At 45.2% G+C, this 26,601-nt stretch overlaps 1 protein-coding gene across 2 annotated transcripts in view; it reads right to left on the bottom strand.

Moving 5' to 3' along the window:
- The window catches only part of LOC124721928 (heat shock 70 kDa protein 14-like), a 146,639-nt gene extending 130,921 nt beyond the window's left edge, over nucleotides 1-15,718 (bottom strand). For both annotated transcript variants that reach the window (XM_047247084.1, XM_047247085.1), the window contains exons 1-3: nucleotides 15,532-15,718; nucleotides 15,290-15,370; nucleotides 14,910-15,144 (exon numbers count right to left, since the gene is read on the bottom strand). In XM_047247084.1, the coding sequence (XP_047103040.1) occupies nucleotides 14,910-15,144; nucleotides 15,290-15,370; nucleotides 15,532-15,591 (376 nt within the window). In that variant the 5' untranslated portion in view covers nucleotides 15,592-15,718. The remainder of the gene's footprint in view (nucleotides 1-14,909; nucleotides 15,145-15,289; nucleotides 15,371-15,531) is intronic.
- Between the last annotated feature and the right edge of the window lie 10,883 nt (nucleotides 15,719-26,601).

Raw genomic sequence — 26,601 nt, 5'->3', positions numbered from 1 at the left:
GACTATCGCAGCTTGTGAAAGTTTGATCCTGAAAGGTCGCCCTGGAAGAGAAGAGCCCCCAGTCTGCTTTGGAGACGTTCCAACTAGTTTAGCACGGAGAGGGGGTATGATGCAGGAGATGGATAACACACGGGAAGTGGTCGCTCGAATATGTATCAGAAAGTGCATACCACTCACATCGGCGCGCAAGTTGGGTAGTACATATAGAGAGGTCTAAATGGGAATAGGTGTGATATGTGTCCTAAAGAAAAGTAGGGGCGCCAGTATTGAGGCAGACAAGATTGAGCTGGTTGAAAAGGTCTGCTAACAGAGAGCCCCTCGGGCAGGATGCTGGAGAGCCCCAAAGGGGATGGTGGGCATTGAAGTCTCCAGTTAACAAAAATGGTGCAGATAACTGAGCAATAATTTGCATCATGTCTGCCCTGGTAACGGCAGACGACGATGGAGTGTAAACGGTACAAATGGAAAATGTAAAAGTGGGGAGAGTAATTCGGATGGCAACTGCTTGCAAGCCGGTGTGCAATGTGATGGGATCGTAGTAAATATCATCCCAGACCAGCAACATAACCCCTCCATGAGCCGGAATACCTACCACAGGGTGTAGGTCAAAACGCACAGAGGTGTAGTGTGCCAAGGCAATTTGATCGCATGGGTGTAGCTTCGTTTCCTGGAGGGCTACGACGAGCGGACAGTGCAAGCGGAGCAGCAACTTCAAGTCCTCTTGGTTCGAGCGAATGCTGCGAATATTCCAGTGAATAAGTGCCATCGTGAGAAGAAAAGGAAGATGAAAGAAGGGGTCACCTCGAAGGCCGCTGAGGGCCTGGCTTCGAGCGAGCTCTGCCACCGCTATCAGTAGGCGGACAGTCATCGTCCATTGGTTCTATAGGTTCATCGGCCATCTTGTTAAGATGGCCGGGAGGGGGAGCTTTCTCTGCAGGTGAACAGCCAGATGTTCGGCTACCAGCGGTGCGGCCAAGCAAAAGGGATGACGGCCTGGGGCGGCATCGGCTGGGTGGCGCAGGAGAAGAAATGTGCCGTGGCGGAGAAGGAGAACTGTGCTTCCTATGAGCCTTCTTGGAAGGTCGTTTAGTTGAAGTACTGGTCGATGGCTTGGAGTTCGAGGTACGTAGGAAGTCTGCACGGGACGGTTCCTTCTTGAAGGCCCATGCATCTGACTTCTGGGTCTTCGTCTTGGCAGAAGCTGATGAACGTGCTTGTGTCTGAGGGGTGACGGGAGGAAGAGGAGACATCGACCGCGCGATCTTGGCACTGGCCGAACGGACGACCGTGGTGCTGAAGGTCAGATCGCATGCCTGTGTCGCCACCTCCCTGGTAGTCTGAGGACAGGCAAGGACAGTACTGTATCTCCCCGCTGGGAACAGCGTGGGCTTCCTACTAGCAAATAGCTTGCGAGCAGCCGAGGTGGACACTTTCTCTTTGACCCGAATTTCTTGGATACGGCATTCTTCCTTGTAGATGGGACAGTTGCGGGAGGACACTGCATGGTCACCATGACAGTTCACACAACGAGGAGACGGAGGTGGACAGTCACCCTCATGGACATCCCTGCCACAAGTGACACATTTAGCCGCATTGAAACAAGACTGGCGAGTGTGATTAAAATGCTGACACTGGTAGCAGTGCGTAGGTGTCAGGACATAGGGGCGAACAGAAATAACCCCGTAGCCCGCTTTGATGTGCGACAGCAGCTGAACACTATCAAAGGTCAAGAAAAGTGTCCGGGTCGGTACAAGGTCATTGTTGACCTTTTTCATGACCCTACGGACAGCCGTCACGCCCTGCTCAGCGAGGAAAGACTGAATCTCCTCGTCAGTCAATCCGTCGAGTGATCTAGTATATACAACACCATGAGACGAATTCAAAGTGCGGTGAGCCTCCACCCGGACAGGGAACGTGTACGGGAGTGTGGCCCGAAGCAGTTTTTGTGCCTGAAAGGCGCTCTCAGTTTCCAGTAACAAGGTACCATTACGCAACCTGGTACAACACTTGACCGATCCGGCTATGGAATCTACGCCCTTCTGGATAACGAAAGGGTTGACAGAGGAAAAATCCTTTCCATCCTCAAATCGAGAAACTACCACGAATTGTTGGGCAGGCGGTAGTACTTTTGTCACTGGTGGCTGGTCAAGTTTCCGTTTGTGGGCAGAAGTCGAGAGAGAAGAAGAAGAGAAATCCATTGCGGAGGAATCCCCCATGATTGCCAGCGTCTCCGATGGCACGCTCCTTCCTTGTGGGGACCCTCTCAGAGGGCACTCCCGCCTTAAGTGAATATTTACACCTCAGGTCACACCTCCCGAGAAACAGACGGAGGGACCAATCGGCATGGTCAGAAGGTATCAGCTCAGGCAATCACCCCTCCCTGGGCCTGACCTTTACCAGGGGGTACGTGCGTGCCTTACTTGTCTACCCAGGGCGGGGAATTACGCGTTACCCCGTCACCAGCTACGCGTGCGAGCGCGTGGGTCGGCCTTCAGGCGCGCACAGGGAGGAAGGAAGAAGAGGAAAAAGAAGAGAGAGAGGGAGAGAGAGGACAGACTGTCTCACACCCTGAGACGGAGACCGAAGAAGGCAAGGAGAAGAAGGCAAGGAGAAGAAGGCAAGGAGAAGAAGGCAAGGAGAAGAAGGCAAGGAGAAGAAGGCAAGGATGGTTGGTTGGTTGGTTGTTTGAGGTTAAAGGGACCAAACAGCAAGGTCATCAGTCCCTTGTGTCAAATAGACTCCATTCTGCTAACGGGACATCTCAGAAAAGTCAGAACAATAAAACGGAAAAAGGGGAAACGTAAAAGGGCAGTCACGTTGTCATTAGTAAAAACAAATGAGGGAAGTTGGCAAGAGAACGAACCCAACACTATGCTGAAGCAGCATAGGCAAGACCACCTGTGACTTAAAAGGTACAACTGCTACAATGCAGAAAGTACGTATGGGAATAGAAAAACTAACCAAGCCTTAAAAAGAAGAGGTAAAAACAGAGTAAAAGGGAAAGAAAAGAGGATTCCGGTCAGGGAGGTGAATCGGGAATCTCTGAACACTGCCTACAGTGGGAGACACCCAAACACTCACCGCCCTGCCCCAACACCAGAGGGAGATTAAAAACTTTAAAACTGAGAATAAAAACCACTCTCCCGGAGGAAACCTAGAACCAGGGAGACCATCCGGGAATCGTCAGCCAACATCAAAGGTAAAGTGTGGGGGAGCCTGTACTTAGCACGCAGAGCCAAAAGAAGGGGGCATTCAACCAAAATGTGGGCCACTGACTGCAAGGCTCCACAACCACATAGCGGGGGTGGCTCATCACGCAAAAGGAAACCATGGGTCAGCCTGGTATGGCCAATGCGGAGACGACACAGTGTGGTCGAGTCCTTGCGGGAGAGGCGAAAGGAAGAACGCCATGGGCCTGGATTCACCTTAATGGCACGAAGTTTATTAGACAGTGGAGTAGCCTCCCAAGAATTGGCCCATGACTGTGCAAAGTGGGATTTGATGTGAAGCCGTAAATCCGCTGCAGGAGGGGTTACAGAAAACGGGGGGTAAGTAACTGCTCCCCCAGCCAAACGATCAGCGAGCTCATTACCCGGGATACCCACATGGCCCGGGACCCATAGGAAGTCAATGGAACAAGCAGCACGGTGAAGATCAGCGAGATGGTCATGGATGGCAGAGACCAAGGGATGGCGCGAAAAACACCGGTCAATAGCAAGAAGGCCACTCATCGAGTCCGTACATAACAAAACGCGGTTGTGTTGGGATTGTTTAATAAAGGTAAGGGCCCGGGAAATTGCCATCAATTCCGCAGTAAACACCCCACATGAGGGTGGCAGTAGATGATTTTCCGTTCCAACAAAGGACGTGAAGGCATACCCAACATGATCAGCAGATTTAGAGCCATCAGTGTAAAAAACAACAGCATCCCAAAACTCCCATAAAATTTGGCGGAAAAAGGAACGGAACACCACCGGGGGGATGGAATCTTTCGGACCGCGGCGGAGATCCATCCGAATTCGAGGCCGAGGAACTAACCAAGGTGGGGTGGAGGGGAGGGAGCGAGGAAGACAGGACAAAGAAGGAAGCCGAAAACCACGGTTAAGAGACGCAAGGCGCAGTCCAACCGGTAAACCCGCCCGAGGGCGGGAGTCAGGTGGGCAACGTCCATGGTCTGGGAATAGGATAGAATAGGAAGGATGAGCGGGAGAAGAACGGATAGTAAGGGCATAAGACACCAGAAGCTGGGACCGCCGAACAGAAAGGGGGGGGATCCCAGCTTCAACCAGGAGACTATCAACAGGGCTAGTAGGGAAGGCACCGGTGGCCAAACGGATACCACGATGGTGGACCGGATCCAGCACGTGCAGCGTGGAAGGAGCAGCTGAACCATAAACTTGACAACCATAGTCCAAACGTGACAGAACTAAAGCATGATAAAGACGGAGGAGGAGGGAACGGTCCGCACCCCAAGAGGAGTGGGCAAGGAAGCGAAGGACATTGAGTTTACGGAAACATCCTACCTTCAGGAGTCTGATATGGGGCAGCCAAGTGAGCTTGTTGTCGAAAAGAAGACCTAGGAAACGAAACTGTGGAACCACAGGCAATCTTTGTGCAGCGAGATAGAGCTCTGGATCAGGGTGGACCGTAGTACGGCGACAGAAGTGGACCACCCGCGATTTTAAAGGAGAGAATTGAAACCCGTGTGAGAGGGTCCATGCAGAGGCACGCCGTATAGCCACCTGGAGCTGCCGTTCTGCAGATGGCATCGAGGAGGAACTAACCCAAATGCAGAAATCATCCACATACAGGGCAGGGGCGACCAAGGGACCGACAGAGGCCACAAGTCCATCGATAGCAATGAGGAAAAGAAGGACACTCAAGACAGAACTCTGTGGGATGCCCGTCTCCTGGGTCCGTGGAGAACTAAAAGCAGTACCAACGCGAACTCTGAATGACCGATGGATCAGGAACTGGCGGATAAAAATCGGGAGTGGGCCCCGAAGACCCCACTGACGAAGGGTTAGTAAAATGTGATGGCGCCAGGCCGTGTCATAGGCCTTGCGAAGGTCAAAAAACACCGCAACCAAATGGCGGCGCTGGGAAAAAGCCTGCCGAACTGCGGATTCCAAGCGAAGTAAATGATCGATTGGAGATCGTCCCTCTCGAAAGCCACACTGGTAAGGGGACAATAGATCCCGAGATTCGAGGACCCAAGTGAGCCGACGGGCTACCAGCCGTTCAAGTAACTTACAACCAACATTGGTCAAACTAATTGGCCGATAGCTGTCAACAGATAGGGGGTTCTGACCAGGCTTAAGGACAGGAACCACAATGCTATCCCTCCACTGAGAAGGGAAGTCACCCTGGAGCCAGATACGGTTAAACACCCGAAGAAGATGGTGCCGTTGTGGAGCACTGAGATGTTGAAGCAGCTGGTTATGAATGGAATCTGGGCCAGGGGCCGTATCGTGAGAAGAAGATAGAGCAGAAAGAAATTCCCATTCAGTGAAAGGTTCGTTGTAAGATTCTGACTCACAAGTGGTGAAACATAAGGTGACAGCTTCAGCCTGCTGTTTTTGATGAAGGAAAGCAGCTGGATAGGAGGCCGACGCTCATGCCACTGCAAAATGGGTCGCAAGATGTTCTGCAAGAACTAATGGGTCCGTACAAATGCCATCTGGGAGGTGAAGGCCTGGGAGGGTGGACTGCCGATGGCAACCTTGGAGAGAGCGAAATGTAGCCCATACCCGTGACAGAGGGACAGTGGAACCAAGGGAAGAAACTAATCGTTCCCAACATATCCGCTTGCTCTGTTTGATTAAATAACGGGCTTTAGCGCGAAGGCGCTTAAAGGTAGAAAGGCTGGCTACAGATGGGCGCCTCTTAAAGTGTTGCAAAGTTCTACGGCGATCACAGATGGCAATGGCAATGGCCGTACTCCACCACGGGACTTGCCGACGACGAAATTGTCCAGATGAGCGCGGGACAGCAAGGTTAGCAGCGCGAACAATCGCGTCAGACACGTCACGTAGGACGTCATCAATACAACCCGACAAAGAGGGAGAAAACTCGACCTGTGCAGTATATAGAGGCCAATCGGCGCGGTGGAAAGACCAACGAGGTAACTTCTCCATCGGGGAGCGGGAAGGGAGCGTGATAATCAATGGGAAATGGTCACTATCACAAAGGTCGTCGTGTGGCGACCAGTGTAATGAAGGGAGGAGAGAGGGAGAGGAAAGAGAAAGATCAATGGCAGAAAAGGTACCATGACCAGCACTGAAATGAGTAGGGGAGCCATCATTAAGAAGGCACAGGTCGTGGTCTGCAATAAATTGGTCTATAAGAAGACCTCGTCTAGATGGAAAGGCACTGCCCCACAAAGGATGATGAGCATTAAAATCCCCAAGGAGGAGGACGGGAGGAGGAAGTTGCTGAAGAAGGGTGGTTAAGGCAGCAGGTGTAAGAGTCCTGTCAGGAGGGAGATAAAGATTGCAAACTGTGACTGCAGAGTCTAAGTGGACCCTAACAGCAACCGCTTCCAATGTAGTTTGGAGAGGAATCCACGTGCTACCAATGTCTGTACGGACCAACGTACAAACGCCACCAGAAGCCCGCAAGAGTCCGACCCGATTTCGACAGAAAACACGGAACCCACGGAGGGTCGGTGAGTGAGCATCAGTAAAATGAGATTCCTGGAGAACCACACAAGCTGCTGAGTAGGACGAAAGAAGGGATTTCAATTCCGGAAGGTGACGATAGTAGCCATTACAATTCCATTGGAGAACCACAGAACGATGGTTTAAATGAGGGCTCAACACGCTAAATCCAGTCATACCGCCGGGTCCCCACCCGTCACCGACAAGGAGGGGGCGACATCCATAAACGACAGGTCAGAATCCCGTTGTGAAGTCGGGGAAGGGACCTCCGGTGACACCAGAGGCTCTTTGTCCCGGGACTTATGTTTCTTCTTCTTTTCAGGCTGAGATCGAGGAGGGCTGTGTGGCATAATGGAGCCAGCTGCAGCAAGATCAGGAACAGAAAGAGACCGGGCGACCTGGGGGCCGATAGACCGCGGCTCTCGCGGTCGCCGCGCTGCAGCAGACCTTTGACCTGGAAGGTGCCGGGAAGGGGCATCCCGGGAGAGGCGCCCTTGACCGGCAGACGCCGAAGGAGTGGGACACTTCTCCGGCTGGGGAGGGGGAGCAGCGCCCAGACGAGAAGGTGTGGGAGCCGCAGGGGAGGGGGGGAAGGAGAGGGGTCCGGGATGGGGGTAAGGAAGGGGGAGGAAGGGATGAAGATGTAACCAAGGCGTAACTAGATGTCATGGACACAGGGTGCAATCGTGCATATTTCTTACGGGCCTCTGTGTAGCTTAAACGATCAAGGGACTTACACTCCTGTATCTTTTTTTCTTTCTTATAGACTGGGCAATCTGCTGAACGTGGAGAATGACTACCATGACAATTTACACATACAGGAGGGGGAACACAGGGACTCCCCTCATGGAGTGGACGTCCACAGTCACCACAGAGAGGGTCCTGAGAACAGCGAGAAGACATGTGGCCAAAACGCAAGCACTTAAAACACCGCATAGGAGGTGGGATGTACGGCTTCACATCACAGCGATAGACCATAATCTTAACTTTCTCAGGAAGGGTATCCCCTTCAAAGGCCAGGATAAAGGCACCAGTATCAATACGATTATCTTTAGGACCCTTCTGAACACGCCGAACAAAATGAACACCCCGCCGTCCGAGATTGTCCCGAAGTTCCTCATCAGTTTGAAGGATGAGGTCTCTATGAAAAATCACACCTTGTACCATATTTAGAGACTGGTGAGGGGTAATGGACATGGGAATTGTGCCAAGATGGGTACAGGCACGAAGGGCCGCAGATTGGGCAGCCGAAGCAGTTTTTATCAGCAACGAACCCGACCGCATCTTGCTCAGGGAGTCCACTTCGCCGAACTTGTCTTCAATGTGTTCCACAAAGAATAAAGGTTTGACACTGGTGAAAGTATCTCCATCAGTCCTGGTGCAAACTAGATAACGGGGGAAAGGTTTTGCCCCTAGACGACGGGCCTGACCCTCCTCCCAGGGGGTAGCCACGGAAGGGAAGGCTGAAGGGGCAAGAGAAGCAGCACTTGAGGAATCAGTACCACGCAGAGAGACGGCCGCAGAAGAGCGGACAGAGTTTTGGACCCGTATGCGTTTCATCTGCATAGCGTCCGCCCTGATACCACCCACTCCGATCAGGGGCTCTCCTCACGGGCGCCACCCAGCCACAGCAAGGGCCGTCTGGCACGGCGGCCATTGCCGGGAGTTCCGATGCTCCAGGAGGACGAGCAACCACTCCAAGGCATGCATGAGGAGGTCACAGCTCAGGTATCAGAAGTGTGATCCCTGTGTGTTCAGGGGGCTCAACCAAAAGGGTACATAGCGACCCCACCACACGGGCTGGCTACCGTGCTGGCTATGCACCCTAGCATCAGACAACGACGTAAAAGAAAAGGTGGAATGTACTAGGAGGGCACACGTCGGAGACACTAGGTAAGGTGCTCTTCCCCAAATGGCTCACACTACGGAAGAGAAATTTTGGAATGGAGGTCAAACCCCAGAGGGGGACCAAGGAATGCCAAAAGGAGGAGATGATTACGCAACAAAGCCAGAGTACAAAACCAACAGAACCAGGAGGATAGCGGGGGCCAACATAAGCAAGGACACCAATAGAGGGAGAGGAGAGGGCGAGGGGAAAGGGGTATGGAGGGGAAGGGAAAGGAAATGCAGACCGGGAGAGAAAGAAGGCTGCAATGGCTCGGGGCCCCGTGCTCGCCACGCACGTATCCACAAAAGAGTTGTGGACCCCCTGGGGGGGTGCATACTTGTATGTGGGAACGTGTTGTTTTATAAGTTTATGTTGTAAGGCAAGCTGTTGATGTATTATTTTTGCTACATTGTCATGTCTTCTGGGGTAATCTGTATTTGCTAGTATTTTACATCCGCTTGTGATGTGATCTACTGTTTCTATTTGTTGTTTGCAAAATCTGCATTTATTTGTTGTGGTATTGGGATCTTTAATAATATGCTTGCTGTAATATCTGGTGTTTATTGTTTGATCCTGTATTGCAATCATGAATCCTTCCGTCTCACTGTATATATTGCCTTTTCTTAGCCATGTGTTGGATGTGTCTTGATCGATGTGTGGCTGTGTCAGATGATACGGGTGCTTGCCATGTAGTGTTTCCAATTTACTTTCCTTGTATCTGTTGATGTTATGTGATCTAAAGGGTTGTAGAAGTGGTTATGAAATTGCAGTGGTGTAGCCGATGTATTTATATGAGTGATCGCTTTGTGTATTTTGCTAGTTTCTGCTTGTTCTATAAAGAATTTCCTTAAATTGTCTACCTGTCCATAATGTAGGTTTTTTATATCGATAAATCCCCTTCCTCCTTCCTTTCTGCTTAATGTGAATCTTTCAGTTGCTGAATGTATGTGATGTATTCTATATTTGTGGCATTGTGATCGTGTAAGTGTATTGAGTGCTTCTAAGTCTGTATTACTCAATTTCACTACTCCAAATGAGTAGGTCAATACTGGTATAGCATAAGTATTTATAGCTTTTGTCTTGTTTCTTGCTGTCAAATTTTTTTCAGTATTTTTGTTAGTCTTTGACTATAATTTTCTTTTAGTTCTTCTTTAATATTTGTATTATCTATTCCTATTTTTTGTCTGTATCCTAGATATTTATAGGCATCTGTTTTTCCCATCGCTTCTATGCAGTTGCTGTGGTTATCCAATATGTAATCTTCTTGTTTAGTGCGTTTTCCCTTGACTATGCTATTTTTCTTACATTTGTCTGTTCCAAAAGCCATATTTATATCATTGCTGAATACTTCTGTTATCTTTAGTAATTGGTTGAGTTGTTGATTTGTTGCTGCCAGTAGTTTTAGATCATCCATGTATAGCAAATGTGTGATTTTGTGTGGGTATGTTCCAGTAATATTGTATCCATAATTTGTATTATTTAGCATGTTGGATAGTGGGTTCAGAGCAAGGCAGAACCAGAAAGGACTTAATGAGTCTCCTTGGTATATTCCACGCTTAATCTGTATTGGCTGCGATGTGATATTTGGATATTAAGTGTGGTTTTCCAATTTTTCATTACTATGTTTAGAAACTGTATCAATTTAGGATCTACTTTGTATATTTCCAATATTTGTAGTAACCATGAATGTGGTACACTATCAAAAGCTTTTTGGTAATCAATGTATGCGGAGTGTAGCGACCTTTGTTTAGTTTTAGCTTGATATGTCACCTCTGCATCTATTATCAGTTGCTCTTTACATCCTCGTGCTCCTTTGCAACAGCCTTTTTGTTCTTCATTTATAATTTTGTTCTGTGTTGTATGTGTCATTAATTTCTGTGTAATGACTGAAATTAATATTTTGTATATTGTTGGTAGGCATGTTATGGGGCGATATTTACCTGGGTTTGCTGTGTCTGCTTGATCTTTAGGTTTCAGATAAGTTATTCCATGTGCAAGTGTATCAGGGAATGTGTATGGGTCTGCAATATAACTGTTAAATAATTTAGTTAGATGTGAATGTGTTGAGGTGAACTTCTTTAGCCAGAAATTTGCTATTTTATCTTTTCCAGGGGCTTTCCAATTGTGGGTAGAATTAATTGCTTGGGTGACTTCATGTTGCAAAATTATCACTTCAGGCATTTGTGGTATCATCTTGTATGTGTCTGTTTCTGCTTGTATCCACCGTGCATGCCTGTTATGTTGTACCGGGTTTGACCGTATGTTGCTCCAGAAGTGTTCCATGTCTGTTATGTTTGGTGGATTGTCTATTTTAATGTGTGTGTTATCTATTGTTTGGTGAAATCTCTTTTGGTTTGTGTTGAATGTTTGGTTTTGTTTCCTTCTATTTTCACTTTTTTTGTATCTTCTAAGTCGTTTGGCCAATGCTTGTAATTTCTGCTTCTTTTCATCTAATTGCTCTATCGCTTCTTGTTGTGAGATTTTACCTAACCTTTTTCGTTTTTTTTTCTGGCATTTCATTTGTTATAAATTGTGTTAGCTGTCCGATGTCTTTTCTCAGTTTTTCTATTCTGATCTGTAGCCTGTGTTGCCATGCTGGTTTTGTGGGTTTCTTCTGTGTGTTGGTTGGTTCTGATCTCTGCCTAGTGTGTATATTTAGTGTAGTGAGTGCTCCTATATAAACCAGTAGTTGTAACTCTTCCATAGTTGTGTTTTCATTTATTTTGTTGTGTATGATTGTGTTGATAGTTTTTATTGTTGTTTCGACTTGTGGGTTATTTGGTGGTCTATGCAAGAATGGTCTAATGTCTGTATTTGTGTCTTTGTATTCTATATATGTCAGCTGAATTTTTTCTTCTATATCTAACATGTGTGTCACTTCGTGTTCTATTTGTGCTTGTTCTGGTGGCTGTCTTAAGATTTAGTTTTCCTCTGATTGTTTAATTGATGCGTGTTGTCCTTTGTTTGTTTGCTCTGGGATGTTTGAGTCCATTACTGTATTTTCTTCTTCTTCTTCTTCTGATTGCACATTATTTTGTTCCAATATTTGTTGTACTTGTTGTTTGATGTTTTCTAATTCTGACTGGGGTATCCTGTTATTTTTTATTATTACACGGATCTGATCAGCTAGTCGTTGATCTGTTAAAAATTTTAATTCTGGGTATCTGATTATAAATGTTGTGTATACTTGTGATCAGTATCCAGTTGTGTTGGTTCCTAGGTTTGTTGCTTGGTAATAACAGAGCATGAGGTGTCAATTAACTTCATCTGACCATCTCATCCTCTGTTTTTGTTTTCCTTCTAGGGTGGTTGCAGGAAGCATATCCTGCAAAACACCTCTATTTGGATTTGAATCATTTTCCAGTTGGCTAGCAGTGTCGTTACCATTGTGGGCGGGCATAGGGTTCAAGTGTCATCCCCGACCATGACGGCACTTGTCCGAGGCTTCTTTCGTTCTGTCCTGAACCAACTAATCACACTAAAAGGGGGATTAGCCCTATTAGTGGTTTGTTCTTTTTCGTCACCTTTTACGACTGGCAGAACATACCGAAGGCCTATTCTTTTCCCGGGCCTCCACCGGATTTTTTATTATTATTTCACTGTTAGTTGTCTTTTCAGTGTAAAGAATTACAATAGATAACTTTAGTGCACAAATGAGGCGATATATTTCTATTCTGTTTTACTGTAAATGAAAAACAAACTTCAGCGAAAAGTAAGAAAAGCAGCAAGCAATAATGAGAGACGTTAAGAACTTTGAATATATACCAGTATATGCTGATATAAAACCTCCACAAAGAAAAATTTCATAAAAAAATAAAAAAAAATCAAATACAAAGATGGAAACTGCATTTTTAAAACACACACACCTTGCATATAACTGTTTTCCTTGATATCTTGATGCAGAAATGAAATGAGTTCACTTAAAGGTAAGAGATATGATTTTTCTCCAAAGCACTTATTGTCATGTTTATAAAACTGTGCACCATGTCTTTGTAATGATAGGACATCTGCCTTAGACGTCACAATGGCAAAGGGTAGCCAAACAGCATCATTCCAACTGGACCATGAAAGGAATTGTGAATCTGTAGGGGGCATATAGTTAATCTCAACATCTTTAAATTCACGTGATTGGTGGAAAATGTGTCTTGTGTACCAGATTTTGTGGAATTTGAAAGCCACATTCTGCTCAACTTGCAATCGTTCCCAAAAAGCATTTTCACGAGTTTCCATAGCAACAGTGCTCCCATTTGCATTCATTGGAAGTCTCTTCATTAGAAAGGTGATAGTAGCAATGACTAGAAATGCTTGTTTCAGTTGGGTTTCTGAAACTGTCACTGTGCTGTACCTGTATTTCAAGAAACCTTCATGCAATTTTATGTGAATCTTCTTGTTATGAACCATTGTGGAAGGAGTCTTTACTTCCTTGCACAAAGTCTTGAAATATTATCATTTTTGTAAGATATAACGACTTCTTCTCTGACAATTCCAGGTAACATCTTTTGACCACTCCTGCATTCTGGAGCAGCAATTAAACCATGCATCTCTTTAATTGTTCTTTCTCCAAGTCCGATGTGCTCTAGGACACCAACAGTAGAAGTTACTCTGACAATACTCAATAAAGGTGGAGCAGATAAAAACTTGAAACTGTCCATTACGAGCTGAATTCTACATTTCTGAGTTAGGAGCTCCTTATATCGGAAAATTGGTTGCATTGTTCACAGGGCACTCCAGACAATACAGGGTGCTAATATGCTCTGCTTCTTCACAGATCAAGTAACATTAAGGTTTCTCAGAACACAGGTACAGTATAGCAATGACATTTCCAGTAATGTGATTGCACCACACATTACTACTCACTGCAATTAACACCTTTATAATAAAGAGACTTCCAACATATAAAAAAGGAGCAGTGTCGCAATGGGAGCTCATGAAATGGTTTGCAGAAAAGGTTGCAAGTCAGGCAGAACGTGGCTTTCAAATACAACAAAATCTGGCACACAGGACCCATTTCCCAGGCATCACATGAGTTTAAAGATGTTGAGATTAACTGCATGCCTACTGCTGATTTACAATTCCCTTCATGGCTAGCTTGGAATGATGCTGTTTGGGTCCCCTTCTCCAATGCTACTACACGTCAGGCAGATTCCCATCATTACAAAGACACAGTGAGGAGTTGTATAAACATGACAACAAGTGCTTCGGAAAAAAATAATATCTCTCACATTTAAGTGAACTCATTTTGCTTCTGCATCAAGATGTCGAGGAAAACAGTTATATGCAAAGTGGAAGGGTTTTAAAGTTAGTTTCCTTCTTTATATTTGAATTTGTTTATCAAAATGTTCTTTGTAAAATTTTTGTATCTGTACATATAAGTACATATTTAAAGTTATTACTGTGTCTCATTACTGCTTACACCATTTCTTATGTTTCATTTAACTTGTCTTTTTAAGTTGCAGTGACAGAATATGAATGTATCACCTCATTTGTGCACCCACATTGTCCCTTAATTCTTTACACAGGAAAGACACTTCACAGAGAAATACAACATACCCACTGAGAAAAATGATTCATAACTGTTTTCAGCTCTAAATTGTTTACAGTTCTGACCTACAGGTCAATTTTTCAAGGAATACACGTTTTTATTATTAATGCCCTGTATTCTTTGCAGATAAGATTGCTGACAGATATATAAACATTTCAGCAAAAAATCATATTGTGATTCAATTGTCTATGTACCTCACAGGACTTTGAAATTTGTCAAATTGGCCCTTTTTTGTGATGGAGTCATCTTTAAGTGAAGGTAAGAACTACTAATTTCAATGCCAAAAGCTTGTCATTGTTATTTATACTTAATGCTAGCACTAAAGAGTTATAGTGCGTACGATGAAGTCTGCATTTTTTCCCTCTGTGAAGTTATAATTTGTAAAAAATCACACATGTAAAGCACATCACGGAGAAAGAGCAATTCTCAATGTTATTCATAAAAAACAGAGATGTATTCTACTTTTTATGCAATATATCAACTTAATGACTCACACAGTACATGACTAAAATACTTTATGTCTGTAGGTCACCTCATTACTGAATAGCAAGTGTCTGAGAATACGGAAACCGGTTCCTGACTAATGACTGGGTACCCACCCATGAATCTTCAAACCTGATTTTATCAAAAATGGTAAGAGTTAGAACAGTGCTATTTGGCAGTTTTACTACTGAGACATGTGGGCATCCATGTTCCAAATATGACTAAATTCTGAAATAGCCACATTTTCACCCCCTGTGAGATTACACGGAATGAACCATACTAGCTACTCGTAGGAATATGAGATCGGGGCGATACGCATAAAAACATTTCTACATACCAAACAGCTTTTTGTAAATGCACGTCATGGCTCCTTCTGGGGTATACACAGCAATCTTGTCTTCATCTCGGATTTCATATTTCAGGCCTCCTTCAGTCACTATTTTACATTTCACTGACTCGATATGATGCTCAAGTTCGTCGTCAGGAATACTGTCATTTAAGAGTTTCTTATTGCGAACGATTGTACATGTGGCATTTCTAATAAGAGCTGCCTTCGCTGGGAGTCCAACAGTCTGAAACACATTCGATCTCTTAAATTTTGATCACGAAGCGGAATTGCGGAACAGTGGTAAACCAACTAAATTAAGAAGTAACAGGCAATTTCAGCTTAGAGGGCACTATTCAAATAAACTGCTGCTAAGTACAAAATTTCCTTACCTCTTCACCGTCTACAAACGCGACTATTGCAGGCATTATTCTGTTGCCACTGTCGTCGGCTATAATATCAACTTTCCCATCCTGAGAAACAAAACGTAAAATAATGTCAAAGTTACATTGATATGATCTTATTAGAACGTTTCTCACGAATACATTCGAGCTAGAAGAATAATCGTTCATGACTTCACTTCTGGCACATTAGAAGTTCTCAGTGAACAACAAATATGAAAAACATTACCAACCTTACAATACGCCAAGCAGGCTGAAGAATTACCCACATGAATGCCAAAAACACCAGCCATTTTGCTAGTCTTCGACGACAACAAACCGTACACGATGCGCGAACAACACACTACTGCCGCCAAAACTCAAATATTAACGCGTCTTTGTTTTCCTCTGCATAGCGTTCAAAGAAGTATTCTGCTGTCAAAGACGTAATCAAGGATGTTAGAAGGGGAGATATGTCAGTCATAAAAATAAGAAATACGAAAATATTCAGTAATTAGTACGAATTTCATTTTTCCAGATGCCACTAGCGAAATAGCGCATTATTAAAGAAATAAAAATATCAATACTGAATTGTTAATTGAAAACATTTTCATAAAAAACCAAAATGAAATTGTTATCCATATTATCTTTCGCGTTTCATGGTGTTTTTTCTGTGTAGCTTAAAAATCTGATATTTGTTAATTGCAATGAGCGCAATTTTCCATCAACTCGTTTAGTATAATTAATTGTGTAAAGGAACGTCTGTCGGTAATAACGCGGATAAGTCAAGGCTTTGCATAAATAAGCCAAAATCGTTTTGCCTATTTATTTGTTATCATCTCACCAAAATTAAAGAACAAAAGAGTGGGATCATGTAGAAATGTGTAATGAAATAAGTCGGATATTTCCATGTATGACAGACTTAATTAGTATTTGCATTTGTAATGGGTGAATTTTTCCCTGTGAACTGTTGTGATACCTGCGTATTACGAACGCGAGATCATTTTACTTTGCGTTCGTCTTTAGTATCCGAAAGATTTCCAGCTCCTGCTGGGTGATAAATTAGTGTTGTAGAAGCTGTTTAAAGTCGTAGCAAACACCGCAGTACCTTGATCTCTGTTGTTAAACACTATTTGTATGCAATTTCGTCAGTGTCATTCCAACCCATCTTATCGTGCTTTAATAATTGAGACATGGATGTAAGAACATACTAGCAGTGCGGGACTGCATGAAACAAATACTGCACTGTATGACCATAACGAATGTTCCTGATGCGTTGCTACATTCTCTTTCCACCTTTAAAACTCTGCAGCAAAAGTTAAAAGTGTGTGTGAATCACATACACAGAAAGCTTATGTGGCACTGGCAACAATAAAATAATTTGGCTTCTACAGAACTTCAGCCTAAATTTGTATTGTCTCATGCATACGTATCTTTCACCTAGACAATGGTACCATATTCTTTAAGGTCTTCCTTTTTTTTCTAGTTGTGTTACAAAAAATGCCGCAACACTCCGGTCACAATTTTCAGTTTTTACGTTTTCTCGCAAGGAGTCAATTTCTTCCTAGGCTATTCGCCTAAATAATTCACTGAAAATACTTCACAACCCACGTTATCGCACTAACTACAGAAACTCAAAACTACTTTAGCACGATGACAACCCAAATGAACACAATGTTACCCGTTAAACTCAGCACGTCTATTTTTACCAGCAGAGGGCACCAGCAAATATAACAACATGGCACCTAGAAACACAACCAACTCAAAAACTCCACATCGTCGTGACGTCACACACCACAATACCATTACGTCACGGGTCAAAGCAGACGGGTGGAATCGGACGCTTCCGTTGATCCAGCCAGAAGGCATAAACAAAACAAAAAAAAAACTTCTTTAGGTTGGCCATTGCCACTGCTTGTTCTGTCATTGCGCATTCAAGAACGTAATTATGAAATTAATTTCACTGACGAAAGTGCCAATGATAATGTGTGAGGTGGTGATGGTTGGTACAATTTTAATTAAAATCTATAATACAAACGTAAATTTCCTATCCAATCCTTAGAAAAGTATATTTATATATTCTGTGTGTGGTGTATTTTGAGTTATTTAGTTTCAATGTCAAGTAGTAAGGGGTACCCTTTACTACTTGAAAATAGTACAGTTACTAAGCGCACCTCCTTCCGTATGGAAAGAAACCTGACAGTTTCATTATATTGCACTGATAAATGAAAATGGAAGTGGCACATATACACACTTTCATGTTATTCTATGGAAGTCTCTAGGAGACAACACATTTAAGTTAAGAAAGGTTCCTCTACACCCAGGGTCACCTTGACTGCTGGCTGGTGACAGTCTGGGATAGGAAGGGAAAAGATTAATTGGAGGATGTGAAGTCATACTGCATATTAATGCAAGGGCCTACTAAATTAATTTTCTGGTGGTAAATCCATTGCTCTATATAGATTAGAATCACAAGTCTAGTAAATTTTGGTTTCAGTTTGCAGGCCTGTAATTTCCACAGGGTTCTCATATACATCTACATCTACATCCATACTCCGCAAGCCATCTGACAGTGTATGGCAGAGATCGGTAGCTGTTCATCTCTTACCGAGATGATTGAACATAGAAAATGTGGCAGAAATCAGAGATGTTTAACTTGAAAGGATTGCTTTGTGTTGTTTACATAGAATGATCCACTAATGTCCTTTTTCATTACATTCCTCACAGAATCAAGCAAATACTTCCCGCCTTCCTCCCCTCATCTGATCTAATCCTCTGGAAACTGATTTACTTGAATGTCAAACATTGCTCACATTGAAGCTACCACTTTGGAAACAGCTGCTGACATTTCAGGTAATGTAATGTAATGTAATGTATTAAGTGCTCTAGGTTGCTGTATGTGTACCCATCCATGCAAAAGTAGATACATCCAAAAATAATTTAGTCTTCCTCTGATAACTAAATTATAACTGGGAATTCACACACAATGTTCTACAGAGAACTTTAAAGTGTGGCTAACAAGCTATATCTTTGGCCTGGTTTATATATATTTTTTCCAAGTTCTTATTTTTGTATGTGCTGGCAGTTTATTGTGACCCCTGTAATTTGTATATGGTTAGGAAATCCGTGTATTTACGCATCGTTATGTGCTGTGATTGTATATCTCACATTGTACCTGAATTTTATTGTAAATGACTAATACATTTTTTAAATGCATGACATGGAGCTATCTATCTTTCATTGCACTACAAGTTTCAGCATTATTTATTCACCAGTTAAATGTCATAGGAATAAGAACAATCTACATGAAGATTACCTACCAGCTGTCCACCTGGATGAATGGCCACTACCAAACTATAGCCAAGAGGAAAGTAGACCACCCTGTGGCACAACATGCAGCTGAACACAACATGCCTGATTTCAATGGCTGCTTCACCAACCAAGCCATCCACCACCAGCTTTTCTCAACTGCACAGATTGGAGTTACCCTTGCAACACATTCTGTGATCCTGTAATTATCCCGGACTCAACCTATGGTAACATACTGTCCCCACACCCTCCACCCAACATTTCCCACCCTCTCTGTCCTATTACCTCCTCCCCATTCTCATCGCCTACACTCTTTCTTTGTCATCCTCTGCTAATGCACCTGCCCATCTTTCTCTGCTCCTCTCCTTTTTCATTCCATTTTCCCCAATTCCCTGCTCCACAACCTCCTGACGCTGTGCCTGATAGCGTTCTAGTACCTGCACACCTCGCAAGATGACACTCCTTTCTTCCCTAACCTATACACTGCTAGCACTTCCCCTTCCCTCACCCCATTCAAATTACTGCTTCTATCTTACAGTATAGTTGCACTCCAGCCTGTGCTGCCAGAGTTGGCAGTCAGGAAACGATGGAGAGGCTTCGTCCTGCCATAGCCCTAACAGTTCACAACCCCACAACAGACCACAGCAGACCACCCACCCCACTGCCGCCCCACACCAAACCCAGGTTTATTGTGCAGTTCAGCCCCCATTTGACCCCCCCCCCCCCTGGCCAGGCCATGAATGCCAAAGGGCTATCCACTGGCCACCGTGTCATCCTCTGCATTGCAGTGTCAAGCAGATGTGTTATTGAGGGACATGTGATCAGCACACTGCTATCTTGGCCTTTTGGCACATTTTCTGGACAGTGGAGCCACTACTAGTCAGTCAAGTAGCTCCTCAGTTGCAATCACAAGGCTGAGTACATCCCATACCAGTCCTCCACCAAGGAAAAATCCTTGGCAGTATGGAGGACTTGAACCCAGGTCCTCCGTGTGCCAACCATTTATGCTGACCAGTCACTTATGTAGGCAGACAGTTATAGATTAGGCAAAAATGTAATTGTACAAATTGCCCCATACATTGTCAATGGTACACGAAATTATAACAAATTGCCCCAATACACCTCGTGTTTCACAAAACTAACAAATTGTATCGTACGTCATCATTGTGACATGAAATTGTAACAAATTGCACCATATGTTGCTAACTAAGAATATGTATAAATGACATCAGCATAAATGACAATGTATGAAACAATTTCTTAGCAGTTTGTGTAACAATGACAATGAAAAGGGCTGTCTACTACAGTTTTGTGCAAGAATGTTGATGTATGTGGCTATTTTTGATAATTTTGTGTAAGAGTTGTGATATCTTGCACTTTCGTGCAACAACGTAGATGTATGGGGCAATTTGTTACAATTTTGTAAAGTAGTGCTGATGAATGGACCCATTTTTTTGAATGTTGTTTCGTGTTTGGGATACTATTTAAGATCCAGATCCAATAGCTGATACTCACTGTTGGGTTATAGCCACATGTGTCAACTTCTGCTGTTAGAATACTATTTGAGACCCAGTAGCTGACACTCACTGTCAGGTTATGCCACATACACTACAAGCTTTTGGTATTAGAATACAGTTTTGAGATCCAGTAGCTGAGACCAACTGACAGGGCATTATTTTTTTAATTGTTGAGTAAAATCGTACATTAAAAGTAATGGTAGTTGTACTGATCAGGATAATAGCAATCATCATGTAAACTTACTATCATGACACCAGTAGTATCCAACATGCGTTTCAGCTCATGGTAGACACCTTAATTGGGATAATGGCAGCCGCCAGTGTTAAGAATACTATTTGGGATTCAGTAGCTGACACCCACTCTCTGGTTATATCACATACACACACTGTCACCACAGATTTGGGGTATGGTGGAATTTGTTACAATTTTATGTAACATGGTGATGTATTGTGGCAATCAGTTACAAATGTGCTGTAACATAACGATGCATAGGGCAATTTGTTACCATTTTGCTGTAACAGGCCTGTGTATGGGGTAGATTTGGAAATTTGTGTCAAGTTCTATGGGACTAAACTGCAAAGGTCATCGGTCCCTTGCCTTGTTGTTGTTGTGGTCTTCAGTCCTGAGACCGGTTTGATGCAGCTCTCCATGCTACTCTATCCTGTGCAAGCTTTTTCATCTCCCAGTACATACTGCAACCTACATCCTTCTGAATCTGCTTAGTGTACTCATCTCTTGGTCTCCCTCTACGATTTTTACCCTCCACGCTGCCCTCCAATATTAAATTGGTGATCCTTTGATGCCTCAGAACATGTCCTGCCAACCGATCCCTTCTTCTTGTCAAGTTGTGCCACAAACTGCTCTTCTCCCCAATCCTATTCAATACTTCCTCATTAGTTACATGATCTACCCATCTAATCTTCAGCATTCTTCTGTAGCACCACATTTCAAAAGCTTCTATTCTCTTCTTGTCCAAACTATTTATCGTTCATGTTTCACGTCCATACATGGCTACACTCCATACAAATACTTTCAGAAACGACTTCCTGACACTTAAATCTATACTGGATGTTAACAAATTTCTCTTCTTCAGAAACGCTTTCCTTGCCATTGCCAGTCTACATATTATATCCTCTCTACTTCGACCATCATCAGTTACTTTGCTCCCCAAATAGCAAAACTCGTTTACTACTTTAAGTGTCTCATTTCCTAATCTAATTCCCTCAGCATCGCCTGACTTAATTCGACTACATTCCATTATCCTCATTTTGCTTTTGTTGATGTTCATCTTATATCCTTTCAAGACACTGTCCATTGCGTTCAGCTGCTCTTCCAAGTCCTTTGCTGTCTCTGACAGAACTACAATGTCATCGGCGAACCTTAAAGTTTTTATTTCTTCTCCATGGATTTTAATACCTACTCCGAATTTTTCTTTTGTTTCCTTTACTGCTTCCTCATTATACAGATTGAATAACATTGGGGAGAGGCTACAACCCTGTCTCACTCCCTTCCCAACCACTGCTTCCCTTTCATGCCCTCGACTCATAACTGCCATCTGGTTTCTGTACAAATTGTACATAGCCTTTCGCTCCCTGTATTTTACCCCTGCCACCTTCAGAATTTGAAAGAGATTATTCCAGTCAACATTGTCAAAAGCTTTCTCCAAGTCTACAAATGCTACAAACGTAGGTTTGCCTTTCCTTAATCTTTCTTCTAAGATAAGTCATAGGGTCAGTATTGCCTCACGTCTTCCCATATTTCTACGAAATCCAAACTGATCTTCCCCGAGGTCAGCTTCTACCAGTTTTTCCATTCGTCTGTACAGAATTCGCGTTAGTATTTTGCATCCGTGACTTATTAAACTGACAGTTCGGTAATTTTCACATCTGTCAATGTGTGCTTTCTTTGGGATTGGAATTATTATATTCTTCTTGAAGTCTGAGGGTATTTCGCCTGTCTCATACATTTTGCTCAGCAGATGGTAGAGTTTTGTCAGGACTGGCTCTCCCAAGGCTGTCAGTAGTTCTAATGGAATGTTGTCTACTCCCGGGGCCTTGTGTCGACTTAGGTCTTTCAGAGCTCTATCAAATTCTTCACGCAGTATCATATCTCCCATTTCATCTTCATCTACATCCTCTTCCATTTCCATATTTTTTTTTGTTTTTTTTTTTTTTTTTGTTTGGGGTTTAAGGGCGCTCAACTACTGAGGTCATTAGCGCCCAGTCACAAGTGTTAGAGCACATAGAATCTAGTAAAACTCAAGGGGGGGGGGGGGACCCCAGAAAGTTCTTACAAAGATGCAGATAAAATAAGTGAAGGAGTTAGATGAATTTGGACAAGCCAGTCAAAGCAATGAAACGAAGAACACGAGCAGCTGCTAGAGCGTCATCAGCTAAAATATCCTGTAAAGTAGATGGCAGAGACAGGACAACACGAGACTGACTAAAACGGGGACACGACAATAAAACATGGCGCACTGTTAATGCATGACCACAAGGGCACTGCAGGGCTGGGTCACTGGAGAGTAGGTAGGCTAAACCAGCAATGCCCAATCCGCAACCTGGTCAGAAGGACCTCTTCTCGCCGAGATGGTCAGGAGGAGGTTGTCCAAGCAGTTGGGATTGGTTTTACTGCCCGGAGCTTGTTTCCTTGAAGTGATGACCAAGTATCCCACCACAAAGACACAAGCCTCTTACAAACAACCCCACTAATGTCAGATGACGGGACACAATGGGAGGCTGGCCGAGGCAGGAGGACTGCAGCCTCATTCCCAGGCACTCCTACATGGCCGGGAACCCACAGAAAGCTGACAGGAGAGCCATCAGCAGCAGAAGAATGTCGGGACTGCTGGATCCGTTGCACCAAGAGATGGACCGGATATGGAGCTCCAAGGCTCTGAAGAGCACTGAGTGAATCAGAGCAGAGTACATACGATGAATGGCGGTAGCGGCGGGCATACTGAATGGCCTGATGGATAGCAAAAAGCTCGGCCGTAAACCTGGAACACTGGTCGAGGAGCCGGTATTTAAAGGTGCCGGCCCCGACGACAAAGGCACAGCCGACACCATCGTCAGTTTTGGAGCCATCAGTGTAAATAAAGGTGCGACTGGTAAGTCCCACACGAAGTTCGACAAACCGTGAGCAATACACTACAGCCAGAGTACCCTCCTTCGGGAGCGAGCTGAGGTCGAGATAAATATGAACCGGAGCCTGGAGCCACGGTGGTGTCGGGCTCTCACCCTCTCTGAAGATGGTAGGGAGGGCAAAATCCAATTGTCGAAGTAGGCGACGAAAGCGGACTCCAGGGGGCAGCAGGGCAGACACATACAACCCATACTGACGGTCGAGAGAATCGGCGAAGAAGGACCGATAAGAGGGGTGGTCGGGCATTGACAACAGCCGGCAGGCATACCGACAAAGCAGTACGTCGCGCCGGTAGGTCAATGGTAATTCGGCAGCTTCAGCATAAAGACTCTCGATGGGACTAGTGTAGAATGCTCCGGTCGCAAGACATAACCCCCAATGGTGGATGGAGTTGAGACGGCGTAAGAGGGATGGCCGAGCAGACGAGTAGACGAGGCTCCCATAATCCAGCTTTGATCGGACTATGGACCAATACAAGCGAAGCAGGACAGTGCAATCCACTCCCCAAGATGAACCAATAAGAACTCTAAGGACATTAAGGGAACGTGTACAAAGGGCAGCCAAATAAAAGATGTGCAGAGACCAACAAAGTTTCCTGTCCAGTGTGAGCCCTAGAAACTTAGTTGTGTCCACGAATGGGAGAACAACGGGACCGAGATGTAAGGATGGCGGAAGGAACGCTTTATATCGCCAAAAGTTGATGCAAACCGTCTTCTCTTCAGAGAACCGGAAGCCATTTGCCACACTCCATGAGTATAGGCTGTCTAGACAACGCTGAAGGCAGCGCTCCAGGAGGCATGTTCTCTGGGCACTGCAGTAGATCGCGAAGTCATCGACAAAAAGAGAGCCTGAGACATTAGGTGGAATGCAATCCATAATTGGATTGATCGCTATGGCAAAAAGGGCTACGCTCAAGATGGAGCCCTGTGGCACTCCGTTCTCCTGGAGGAAGACGTCGGACAATACGGAACCCACACGTACCCTAAAACTTTGATCTGTTAAAAAGGAATCAATAAAAAGAGGCAGGCGACCGCGTAGACCCCACCTGTGCGTAGTGCGGAGGATACCTCCCCTCCAACAGGTATCATAAGCCTTCTCCAAATCGAAGAACACGGCTACCGTTTGGCGCTTTCGCAAAAAGTTGTTCATGATGAATGTCGACAAGGTCACAAGGTGGTCAACAGCGGAGCGGCGGCGACGAAAGCCGCATTGAACATTGGTAAGTAGCCGTCAACATTCAAGAATCCAAACTAACCGAGCGTTAACCATGCGCTCCATCACCTTACAGACACAGCTTGTAAGAGAAATGGGGCGGTAACTAGAAGGAAGGTGTCTATCCTTCCCGGGTTTGGGTATAGGAACGACGACGGCGTCACGCCAACGCATGGTGACTTGACCTTCGGTACAGACGCGATTGTAGGTACGGAGAAGGAAGCTTTTGCCTGCCGGAGAAAGGTATGCCAGCATCTGAACGTGAATGGCATCTGGCCCCGGAGCAGAGGCCCGGGACAGTGCAAGTGCATGTTCGAGTTCCCGCATAGTAAAGGGGGCATTATAATTTTCCAGATTCAGCGAGTGGAAGGAAGGTCGCCGAGCCTCTTCTGCCTCTTTCCTGGGAAGGAAGGCAGGGTGGTAATGGGCGGAGCTTGAAACCTCCGCGAAAAAGCGGCCGAAGGCGTTGGAGACATCCACAGGATCAACAAGGACCTCATTACCTGAAGTCAGGCCAGGTACCGAGGAGTGGGCCTTAATGCCCGACAGCCGGCGCAGGCCACCCCAGACGACAGAAGAGGGAGTAAAACTGTTAAAGGAGCTGGTGAAAGAGGCCCAAAAAGCTTTTTTGCTGTCTTTGATGACTCTACGGCATTGCGCTCGGAGTCGTTTGTATCCAATACAATTCGCCAACGTAGGATGGCGGCGAAAGATGCGTAAAGCACGTCGTCGAGCACGGATAGCGTCTCTACAAGCCTCATTCCACCAGGGGACGGGAACGCGATGTGAAGAAGAGGTAGTACGAGGAATGGAACGTTCGACAGCATGGATGATAACAGCCATGAGGTATTCGACCTGACTGTCACGACTAAGAAGGTCGTGGTCCGGAAAGGTCGCCAGGGAGGAGTAAAGTCCCCAGTCAGCTTTCGGTGTGTTCCAGCTCGAAGGACGTGGGGATGGGGTGTGGTGCAGGAGACGAACGACACAGGGGAAGTGGTTGCTCGAATAGGTGTCAGAAAGGACATACCACTCGAACCGATGGGCAAGAGTGGTAGAACAAATCGAGAGGTCCAAGTGGGAGTAGGTATGAGTAGAGTCCGAGAGGAAAGTCGGGGTGCCAGTATTGAAGCAGACAAGATTGAGATGGTTGAAGACATCCGCCAAGAGGGAGCCTCTCTGACAGGATGCAGGAGAGCCCCAAAGGGGATGATGGGCATTGAAGTCGCCAAACAATAAAAACGGCGGAGGAAGCTGAACAATCAGGTGCATCATGTCAGCCCGACTAACTGCGGATGACGATGGAGTGTAGACAGTACAAACGGAAAAAGTAAAGGCAGAAAGAGTAATACGGACAGCTATTGCTTGGAGTGGGGTGGTCAATGGGATGGGATGGTAATAAACATCGTCCCGAACGAGCAACATGACCCCACCATGAGCTGGAATACCGTCCACAGGGGTGAGGTCAGACCGCTCCCAGGTATAGTGGGGAAAAGCAATACTGTCAGTTGGGCGCAACTTGGTTTCCTGGAGACCAAGGACGAGCGGACAGTGCAGGCAGAGGAGCAGTTGTAATTCCTCCCGATTAGATCGAATACCTCTTATGTTCCAATGTAACAAAGCCATCGCTAGTCAGAAAAAAGGGGGAACAAAACGGGTGAAGAGCTGGTCACCTCGATGGCCACAGAGGGCCAGGTTTCGAGGGAACAACGCTACAACCGGCGGGAGGCGGATCCTGTTCCATCGAGTCATCGCCAGCTGCGGCCACTTTCCCGGGTTGCGTAGGAGGGGCAGCATCATTCACCGACGTGAGGTCAGCTAAGCGCCTGGCAGCAGAGCGTCCCGGCGAAACTGAGGACGGCCGGGAGCAGGATAGGGGTGAGCATGCTGTGAAAGGAGTGGACGCGACTGAGGCAAACGAAGTTGTCAACGTCATGGGATGGAGGCAGTCATACTTCTTCCTGGCCTCAGAATAAGAGAGGCGATCCAAAGTTTTTAATTCTTGAATCTTCTTCTCGATCTGATACGCAGGGCAGTCTAAAGATCTAGGCGAGTGGATGCCAGGACAATTGACGCACCAAGGTGTTGGGGTGCATGTATGTTCCTCACGAAGAGGACGTCCACAATCGCCACAAAGGGGCTCA

Source organism: Schistocerca piceifrons, chromosome X, assembly GCF_021461385.2.
Source record: "Schistocerca piceifrons isolate TAMUIC-IGC-003096 chromosome X, iqSchPice1.1, whole genome shotgun sequence".
Taxonomy (NCBI): domain Eukaryota; kingdom Metazoa; phylum Arthropoda; class Insecta; order Orthoptera; family Acrididae; genus Schistocerca; species Schistocerca piceifrons.
This window is presented reverse-complemented; position numbering and strand designations above follow the sequence as displayed.